Source organism: Otolemur garnettii, unplaced genomic scaffold (assembly GCF_000181295.1).
Source record: "Otolemur garnettii isolate 467f Iridium unplaced genomic scaffold, OtoGar3 scaffold00046, whole genome shotgun sequence".
Classification (NCBI taxonomy): Eukaryota; Metazoa; Chordata; class Mammalia; order Primates; family Galagidae; genus Otolemur; species Otolemur garnettii.
This window is the reverse complement of record NW_003852441.1, coordinates 2,119,592-2,130,812: the sequence shown is the minus strand read 5'-3', so window position 1 is coordinate 2,130,812 and position 11,221 is coordinate 2,119,592. Positions and strand designations below refer to the sequence as shown.

The following is an 11,221-nucleotide window of genomic DNA, read 5'->3' as shown; positions in this document are numbered from 1 at the left end:
AGGACTGCTAAGAGAGACTATCAGAAACGACCTTGACTGGTACAGCATCAACAAACCTGATCATAAGAACTGTTACCCATTCTGTATGTGTGTCTCCCTTTAGGGTGTCTTTTCTGTAATTAGCGTACATATACCAGAGGATGTGTTATTGGACTACCTGGCCCGGTGGCATAACTATACCCATGACCCGTGTAGAGCCTTACAAGAATGACTCCCTTCTTACTTAGTGGAATTCAAAGTTGAATAAAGCCCTCTTTCAATTTCCTTGCTAGCAGCTATTTCAGAGATGAAATATAGTTTCACACTAAATAGCTTTTCTGTGCTTAAAAAAAGTTCACAGGAATCACAAATGATAAACCATTAGATGCCTCTGTTGTGGATAAACAGCAAGCCTAACAACCAAGTGTGAAACCACTGCTGCTTTGTATGTTTTGTGAAGAAACATGTATAGAAAATTTTAATTAATTACTTTAAAATGCTTTTGTATAGGATAATTGAGTGAACTCTTAGGTTTCTTAGTATTACATTTCACTCAAAGCCTTTTGATTTCATTTTGAACTACAGTGCCACATTTTACACCTCCTTAACCTTTTTTGTTTTTTCAGAGTCCTCTCATACATCAAATCTTATTTGTTTTACCTCAAAATCCCATGAAATGGGATACCCTCACGAGAGATCTGGGGAAACATTAAGATGTTAATTAATTTTATTAAAGTCAAACAGTTGAATATTAGGACCACAAATATTTCCTATCTGGTATTTTCTTCACTGTACCCTTAATAATATATAGCATAATAATTTTCTCATCATTACTAACAAACAGCCCTTTGAATATTTTTATACTGAGCCTTGCTTGGATAAATTTTTTTAGTTTATAAGACAGCAGTATAGTATCACCCTCAACAAGCTCTCAGTGCCTTATCTTCCTGTTACGTTTACATAAAAGGTGACCTGCTCAGTATGGTCACCATTTTTTTTAATCTATATAGGCTATAGTGTCTTGTTTTGGTTTAGATACTTAAAAGGTCTAGTACTAATCATTAAATATATACTATGCTTTTTATTGGAGTATCCGATACACACAGAAAACCGCACATTTCATAACTATATGCATCTTTACGAACTTTCACAAACACCACACAACAGAGCAAGACCCTGTCTCAAAATTTAAAAAAAAATTCTCACAAAACTCACCCATGTAACCAGCATCCAGGTGGAAAAACGGCACGGTAACAACATGCCAGAGCCCTCCTGGGCTCCCTTCTCACAGCTGTCTTTCTCCCCCACAGGGGCTGCTATCACGGCTTTTGAGGTCTTGAATAAGCATCACCTGCTCATTACCGTGCTTGTCATTTTATAAATGAAATCATATTATGCATATGTATTCTTTTTTGGAACAGGTTTTCACTCATTTACTTAAACTCCAAATATCCACTCCTCCAGCCCTAGGTAACCACTAATCTGAGTTTGTGTGTGTGTGTGTTGTCTCTGTGGAAACAGTAGGTTTTTTGTGCTGGACATTTCATATAAATGGAACCATGTAATATGTGGTCTGTTGTGGCTTCTTTCAGTTAGCTTCATGCCTTCAAGATTCATGTATGATTAATAAGTATTGGAACTTTATTCCTCTTTATTGCCAAATAATCCCATTGTGATGATATGCCCCATTTTATCTGTCAGCTGATGGGCATTTGAGTTGTTCCTTCCTTTCTGCTGTTATAAATGGTGCTGCTGTGAACATTTTGTGCAACTTTTTTTGTGTAGATGTATGTTTTCATTTCTCTTTTTCTGTATACCCAGCAGTAGAATTGCTGGGTCAGGTAATAATTGTGTTTAACTTTTTGAAAAATGGCCAGTTTTCCAAAGTAGCTGCACTATTTTGTAATCCCACCAGCAGTATATAAAGTTTACAGTTTCTCCACATCTCACCAGAACTCCCTGTCTTTTTGATTATAGCCATCCTAATGTGTATAAAGTTCTATTTCATTGTGGTTTTCATTTTATTTCCCTGATAAGTAATGATATCATGCATTTTTTATGTGCTTATTGGTTTTTTCTGCCTTTAGAGAAATGTTTATTCAAATCCTTTGCTCATTTTTAAATTGGGTTGTCTTTTTATTATGAGTTTTATTACAGGAGTTATTTATATATTTTAGATACATGTCCCTTGTGAAACACCTGATTCACAAATATTTCTCCATCCTGTGAATTGTCTTTTCACTATTGATATGTCCCTTAAACTGCAGAAGTTTTTCATTTTGATGAAGTCCAGTTTATCTATTTTGTTGTTGTTGCTTGTGATGTCATGTCTAAGAAACCATTGCATACCTATGTCGGTACCGTGCTGTCTTGATTATTGTTGCTTTGTAGTAAGTTTTAAAATCAGGAGCTGTAAGTCTTCCAACTTAGTTCTTTTTTAAGATTGTTTTTGCTATTCAGGGGTCTGTAAGTATCTGTTTGAATTTTAGAGTCAATTGTCAATTTCTATGGAGAAGCCCACTGGGATTCTAATAGGGATTGTCTTAACGCTATGGGTTACTTTGAAGAGTATTATCATCTTTTATCATCTTTATATATTAAGTTTTTTGACCTGTGAACATGGGTGTCTTTTCATTTCAAATTTAATTTTTTTCAACAATGTTTTGTAGTTTTCAGAGTATGTTTTGTATTTCTTAAATTTATTCCTAAATTTTTTTGTTTTTATTCTCATTTCTAAGTCTTTTCTTTTTCTTTTCTTTTTTCTTTTTTCTTTTGAGACAGAGTCTCACTTTGTCACCCATGGAAGAGTGCTGTGCAATCTTAGCTCACAGCAACCTCAAACTCCTGGGCTCAAGCAATTCTCTTGCCTCAGCCTCCCAAGTAGCTGGGACTATCGGCACCTGCCACAACACTTGGCTATTTTTAGAGACAGGGTCTTGCCTCTAGTTCAAGTTGATCTCAAACTCCTGAGCTTAGGCAGTCCACCTGCCTCGGCCTCCCAAAGTGTTAGGATTATAGGCATGAGCCACCATGCCTAGCCCTTCTCTAAGTCTTTTTTGATGCCATTATAAATGGAATTGTTTTCTTAATTTCATATTCAAATTATCCATTGCAAGAATCTAGAAATAACCATTTATGAAGGTAAAATTCACTTAACATAAATTTAACCATTTTAAATTGTATAATCCAGTGGCATTTAACGTTATCTCCAGCATTGTGCACCCGTCATCATTAGCTAGTTGCAGATGTTTTCATCTTCCCAAAGAGACACCTAATGCCCATCAAGCAGTCACTCCCCCACCGCTCCCACTTCTGTCTCTTCCTCACAACCACTAACCTCCTTTTCTCTTTATGGATTTGCCTCTTCTGGGTGGTTCATATTGATGGAATCATACAATATGTGACTTTTTTTGTGTGTGGCTTCTCACCCTTAGCATAATGTTTTGTGGTTCATCCATGTTGTAGCAGGAATCTGTATTTCTGGGGTTTTTTGTGAATGAATAATATTTCATATCCCATTGTTTTCATCTTTTGAGTAGTCTCTGCCTTTTGACTATTATGAATGGTGCTATGATCACTTGGGTGCAAACTTTTAAATACCTGTTTTTAGTTCTTTTGGGTATATACCTAAGAATGGAAATGCTGGGTCATAGGTTAATTCTATGTTTAAATGTTTGTGAAATTGCCCAACTGTTTTCTACAGCTTCTATACCGTTTTACATTCTCATCATCAGTGTACAAGACTTCCCGTTTTTCTACATCCTTACCAACGCTTGTTGTTTTCTATATTGATGATTATAGCCATACTAATGGTATGTAGTAGCATCTCTTTATGGTTTTGTTTGTATTTCCATGATGACTAATGGTACTTAATGTCTTTGCATGTGCTTGTTGACTATTCATATAACTTTTTTTGAGAAATGTCTACTTAAATTATTTCCTCATTTAAAAAAAATTTATCTTTTTGTTGTCGAGTTTTAAGAGTTTTTTTTTTTTTCTGGGTAATAGATCCTAATTAGATAAATGGTTGGCACATGTGGTCTCCAGGTTTGTAGGTTGCCTTTCACTTTCTTAGGAGTGTCCTTTGAAGCACAAAAGTTTTTAATTTTGATGACTTTATCTACTTTACTTTTGTTGTATGCTTTGGTGTTACATCTAAGAACCATTGCAAAATGTAAAGTCTTCATGGTTTGCAGATCCCTGTGTTTTCTCTTAATAAGAGTTTTTGGTCTTTGATCCGTTTTTTTGCATATTGTCTAAGTAGAGGTTCAACTTCATTATTATGGGGCTATCCAGTTGTCCTACCACTATTTGTTAGAAAAGAACTCTTCTTTCATTGTTGAATCATCTTGGTATCCTTCCCAAAAATCAATTGACCGTAGATGTGTGGATTTATTTCCGGGCTCTCATTTCTAGTCCATTGGTTTCTATGTCCTTGTTCCAGTACCACATTGTTTTGATCTCTGCAGCTTTGTATTAATAGTGAGTTTTGACATGAGGAAGTGTGTGTCCTCTAACATTATTATTATTTTTAATTTTCAGGATTGTTTTGTCTATCTGGGTTCCTTGCAATTCCATATGAACTTTAGGGTCAGCTTTTTTATTTTGATCAGGATTGCCTTGAATCTGTAGATTGGGGGAGTATTTCTATTTTTAAAATATTAAGTCTTATAGCTCATAAACACAGGATATATTCTCATTTGTGTTTTTTTCTCATTTCAGCAACATTTTGTAATTTTCAGTGTACAAGTTTTGCACCTTCTTGGGTCATTTGTTCCTCAGTATTTTATCTTTGTATTGCTATTATAAATAAAATTAGAAATTTCATTCTTAGATTGTTCATTGATCGTGCAGACAGTACAACTGATTTTTATATGTTGTACCTTCAACTTTGCTGAACTTGTTAATTAGCTCTAATAGTTTTCTTGTGGCTTCTTTAAGGTTTTGTATATGTGTAAGATTGTGTTGTCTATGAGTAGAGATCTTTTTTTCTATCCACTTTGGATTCCTTTTATTTCCTTTTCTTGCCTAATTACTCTGGTTAGAACTTCCAATAAGATGTTGAATAGAAGAGGCAAAAGCAGACACTTTGTCTTATTGCTAATCTCACAGAGACAGCTTTCAGTTTTCATGATTTAATATCATGGTAAATGTGGGCTTTTTTTTTTTTTTTGGCCAGGGCTGGATTTGAACCTGCCACCTCTGGCATAACAGGGCTAGCGCCCTACCCTTTTGAGCCACAGGCGCCGCCCAACTGTGGTCTTTTAATAAATGCTCTTTATCAAGTTGAGGAAATTCCCCACTATTTCTAATTTTTATTTTTTTGAGACAGAGTCTCACTATGTCTCCCTCGGTAGAGTGCTATGGCATCACAGCTCACAGCAACCTTAAACTCTTGGGCTTAAGTGATTTGCTTGCCTCAGATGGTGTTATGTCTAAGTAACACCCAAGTAGCTGAGACTACAGGTGCCCGCCAGAACGCCCAGCTATTTTTTGTTGTTTTGCAGCAGTTGTCATTGTTGTTCAGCAGGCCCAAGCCAGGTTTGAACTCGCCAGCCTCAATGTATGTGGCTGATGCCATAGTGGCTGAGCTGTAGGCACCAAGCCTATTTCTAATTTTTCTAGTAAGTTTTTTTTTTTTTTAATCATGAAAGAGTATTGGATTTTGTTAAATGTTCTTTCTGTATCAAAATGATCTTATGCGTTTTGGATTTTATTTTATAGAGATTTATTCTATTGATATGCATTACATTAATTGATTTTCACATGTTACTAAACCAACTTTCTATTCCTGAGATAAACCCCACTTGGTCATGGTATATAATCCTTTCTTTTCTTTTCCTTTTTTTAGAGGGAGCGGGAGACAGTGTCTTACTCTGTCACCCTGGCTAGAGTGCATTGACATCATTATAACTCACTGCAACCTCAAACTCCTGAGCTCCAGGGATCCTCCTTCCTCAGCCTCCCTAGTAGCTAGAACTATAGGTGCACGCCACCATGCCCAGTCAATTTTTTATATTTTTTGTAGAGATAGAATCTTGCTCTTGCATAGGCTAGTCTTAGAACTTCTGGCCTCAAAGATCCTCCTGCCTTGGTTCCCAGAGTGCTGCGATTATAGGCATGAGCCACCGTGTCTGGCCCTGTAGTCTTTTCTGTATGCTGCTGTATTCAGTTTTCTAGTCTTTTATTCAAGATTTTATATCTATATTCATAAGTTAATACTTATTCATAAGTTAATACTTTAACTCTGTCAGTAATCAACCATAAATGTGAGGGTGTATTATGGATTATCAATTCTATTCCATTGATCCGTATGTTTGTCCTTATGCCAGTACTACACTTTTTTTTTTTTTTTTGTATTATACTGTTTGGTTTTTTTAGAGACAGTCTTGCTTTGTGGCCCTCGATAGAGTGCAATGGTGTTACAACTCACAGCAACCTACAGCTCTTGGGCTTAGGTGATTCTCTTGCCTCTGCCTCCCAAGTAGCTGGAACTACAGGCTTGCGCCACAACACCCAGCTGTTTTTTGTTGCAGTTTGGCTGGGGCCGTGTTCGAACCTGCCACCCTCGGTATATGGGGCTGGCACCCTACTCACTGAGCCACAGGCGCCGCCCATACTATACTGTTTTTTGATTACTATTGCTTTATAGTAATCAGAAAGTGATAGTGAAATTTTGGTGTTTGAATAGCTTCATAGAATTAGTTTTTATTTATTCTGTTGCCTCTTTCTTTTTGATTTAACTGTGTGTCTTGGAGATTGCTCCTTCTCAGCACGTCAAGGTACCCCCTTTTCCCTCACCATATAGAGTGTTCTGAAAGTGTCTGTATAAGTATTTTATTTATTTAACCTGTCTCTTAGTTATGGACATTAAGTTTGTTGCTGTCTCTTACTATTTTAAAAAGTACTGCAGTGAATAATCTTGTATATAAGCATTTTACATAAGTGTGAAATCTATCTGTAATTGAATTTTTAGAAATGGAATTTCTGGGTCAACTCATGGCTATCCATTTCATAAGAGTACCATTTCTGACTTGCTTTTCTTGTGGGGATAGGGAGTAGGAGGTAGAATGCTGAAGGGAAACTTCCTCTCCTCAGCTACCTAGTCATCTTAAAAAGATTTCTTTAGCTTTATTGTCACACTGCCTCACTGAGAATCAGAAACATTCACGTTTGCCATGTAAAGTTGGACAACTTATGGATGGATGAGAGTTTTGCACACTGGGGAAGTATTGCCCATCAGAACAGAGTGTTGTTAGATCATTAAGAAAACATTTGGCATACAAATGCGTACCTTATACATTTTAATGATATGCTTTCCTCTTGTGATTATGGTTTAAAGTTACATTTCAGAATCATTTCTGTTAAGCCTTGCAGTAGTAATAGAGTTGAGTGAAAATTATATGAATTTGAAACACTAAAGAAAATTTTATCCAAATCTATCATATTCCAGACTCAGGATTGATTTGTTTCCTGAATCATAATGCTACTAATTTTACAATTTTTTTTGTAGTCCAGTGTTAAAAAAGCCAGTATTAAAATACTGAAAAATTTTGATGAAGTGATAATTGTGGATGCTGCAAGTCTGGATCCAGAATCTCTATATCAACGGACATATGCAGGGTAAGCTTAGCTTACGTGTCTAGAATTTTGAGAAGTGTAAAGAATTTTGCATCTTTTAAAATTTAACTAAATTTTACATTTTTTCTAATCTATTCTTAAGTGCCCAGCATTTTGTCTTATAGTGTGCAGTATATAGTGGTGGTTAAGAGTGAGGCTCTGGAGTGACTTCTTGGGTTTTAATTTTGGCTCCACCAGTTTCAGCAAGCTGTTTAACCTTTTGGTCTCAGGCTTTTCTTTGTTTCTTTCCCTTTTTTTTTTTTTTTTTTTTTTGAGACAGAATCTCACCCTTGGTAGAATGCTGTGGTGTCACAGCTCACAGTAACCTCAAACTCTTGAGCTTAAGCGATTCTCTTGCCTCAGGCACCCACACGATGCCCAGCTATTTTTTTGTTGTAGTTGTCATTGTTTTTAGCAGGCCAGGCTCAAACCCACCGGCCTCAATGTTTGTGACCGGCTCTCTAACCACTGAGTTACAGGCACTGAGCCTATCTCTCAGGCTTTTCATCTGTGAAATAATATTACTACTTAATGAGGTTATTGAGATATGAATAATTAGATGAGATAATATACAAAACATGAGAAAATATACAAAAACATGACCTGATACCTGGTAAGCACTCTATGAATATCCTGCCATCATTATTTCACCACCATATATAAGATTGAAGAGTATTATTGTTATATTTTAGTCTGTCTCTTACACTTTCATTTGATTCACATGTCAGCTATTTGGGAGTGTTAGTCTAAAAAATAAATGGCTTGGTACCTGTAGCTTAAGTGGTTAGGGTGCTGGCCACATACACCGGGGCTGATGGGTACCAGGGTCTGCTAAAACAACAATGACATTAGCTGGGTGTTGTGGCAGATGCCTACAGTAGTCCCAGCTACTTGAGGCTGAGGCAAGAGAATCACTTAAGCCCAAGAGTTGGAGGTTGCTGTGAGCTGTGACGCTATGGCACTCTACAAGGATGACGTAGTGAGATTCTGTCTCAAAAAAAGAAATAAAATAAAAAGATGCCATCGTTATTTATTGTGAGCTATATAACTAGTACTTGGAAAATAGAATGAAGTTATTCCTTTATATTTAAGAATTAACTTGGTGTTTTATTTTATCCTATACTAAAAAGGTAGTGATACATATGATATGCTACTTACTGAAATTTACCACAGATGAAGTCATAAAAGCTCTTCTGCTTCCCTAAAGGTGCCTTGATTGGCAAATAAACCTGTGCAAAGTCTTTTTTACCTCGCCGTGCACCCCATCCCCAATCCTGGTAGTACCATGAAAAAGGGAGAGTACTTGGAAAGAAATAAAAGGTGGTTTGATGTGCTGTCTTTGGAAAGCACACTTCAGCTTATGGTGATCTTCTCCTTTTAGAAAATGGTAGACAAGGCCAGTGCAGTGACTCGTGCCTGTAATCCTAGCACTCTGGGAGGCTGAGGCAGGTAGATTACTTGAACTCAGAAGTTCTAGAGTAGCCTGAGCAAGAGCAAGACCCTGTCTCTACTAAAAATAGAGAAACTAGCCATGTGTTGTGGTGGTACCTGTAGTCCCAGCACTCGGGAGGCTGAGGCAAGAGGCTCTCTCAAGGCTCTCTCAAGCCCAAAAGACTACTGTGAGCTATGATGATGCCACAGCATTCTACTCAGAGTGGCAGAGTGAGAGCCTTTCTCAAAAAAAAAAAAGAAAGAAAGAAAAGAAAATGATAGACAGTAAACCTAAATGAGTTAATTCCCAAATGTGATATTTATTCTTAAGGAGTAGTTCATTTATTTAAAACTTTACATGAGAAGTATCAGTTGTGAGATGTTTAACTTCTCTAGAGTTTTTATTTGCAAAGTAAATATACATATATTTTAACTTATAAAATTGGTCAGAAAAGAGAAGTGATTTTTCTTTATTGTTTTTAAAGATGGTTTTTGGTATTTGTTATAATTTTATGGTTTTAGCATCTTCCCAAAATTTATCCTAAGGAAAATATATTTTTAGCATTTGGTATATTTGGTACCCATATATGAAATGAGGATTTATTAGGAAGGATATCTGTAAAATAACATCTACTTTGCTTGAAATCAAATAATATGTAGATGCCATGAAAATTTTAACTTTTAATCACAAATAAATTATTCTTATAAGAATTAAATGTATAGATAAGTTGGATGTCCTCTTTGAGCCTACACCAAATGCAGGTTTTCTTTGCTTCCTGTTCCGGGTCATCACTGTTGCGTTAGGCATTTTTGTTGGCTTGTTTTTCTGTAATTGATGTTACAGCCTATTCTGTATCTTATGCATTCATTCACAGTGAGTTGTCTAACTAACGTATCTCACTGTAACTGTGCTGCAGTATTCCATATATAATGCCAATTATAACTCATAAGTGTAGGAAAGTCTTCCAGAGTATGTTGTGTCACTCTTCAGCCATTTTGGTATTAACAAGTATTTATTTGCAGTTTTTTCCTGTTATACACAGTGTTGCAAAAGACCTCCTTTTATATGTTCTTTTTTTTCCTTTCAAGATAAGGCCTTGCTTTGTCACCTGGGCTATAGTGCAGTGCGTCATCGTACCTCACAGCAACCTCAAACTCCTGGGCTCAAATGATCCTCTTGCCTCACCCTCCTGAGTAACTGGGACTATAGGTGTGCACCACCAGTATGCCTTGCTAATTTTTCTATTTTTTTTAATAGAGGTGGGATCTTGCTCTTGCTCAGGCTGGTCTTGAACTCCTGGCTCCAGCAGTCCTTCCCCCTTGGTCTCCCCAAGTGCTGGGATTATAAGCACAATCCACTGTGCCTAACCTATATACTTGGCTATACAAAGAATCAGATGTAAAATTGTGATAGAGTTTACCAGTTTACCTTAAAAGGTATCTGTATCATTTTACATTCTTGTCAGTAGGATGCTAATTTTCTTTATATCCTTGTCAACACTAAATAATGTCAGATTTTCAGTCCAGGCATGGTGGCTCATGCCTGTATTTCAGCACTTTGGGAGGCCAAAGCAGGAAGATCACTTGAGGCCAGGAGTTAAAGACCAGCCTAGGCAACATAGCAAGACTCCATCTCTACAAAATTTTTAAAACTTAGCCAGGTGTGATGTCATGAGCCTGTACTCTTAATTACATGGGAGGCTGAGGCAGGAGAATTGCTAGAGCCTAAAAGTCCAAAGCTGCAGTGAGTTATGATCTGACCATTATATTCCAGCTTGGGTATCAAAAGATCTTTAAATTTTTTTTTCCAGTCTTGGATTATTACTGATGAAATTGAGCTTCTTTTACAATGTTTGTTCATTATTCATGTTTTTTCCTGTGGTTGTCTATCTTCTTTTCAAGTTTTACTGCTAGATGATCAATTAGTGACTTTAGAGTTTTGCTTTTAGTTATTAATCATTGGTAAAATATCTTAATAAGACCACATCTATTTTCTTCTCTTGTTTAACTTTCCTCTCTGTTATTATAGGGTGTGTGTATTTGTATATATTTAAAATATAGCTTTATGATAGATTTTGATCATTATTGGAACAAGTTCTTTTTTTTCCTTCTTCTTCTTTTACAAAATTGTCATGGCCATTCTTGTACCTTTTCTTTTTTCTTTTCTTTTCTTTCTTTTTTTTTTTTTTTG

The 11,221-nt window shown here is 36.2% G+C and overlaps 1 protein-coding gene across 1 annotated transcript in view; it reads left to right on the top strand.

Moving 5' to 3' along the window:
- Window positions 1–11,221, top strand: part of AKAP10 (A-kinase anchoring protein 10) — a 77,816-nt gene that overhangs the window by 52,199 nt on the left and 14,396 nt on the right. Inside the window, exon 11 of the mRNA XM_003791064.3 lies at window positions 7,493–7,602. Coding sequence (XP_003791112.1) covers window positions 7,493–7,602 — 110 coding nt within the window. The remainder of the gene's footprint in view (window positions 1–7,492; window positions 7,603–11,221) is intronic.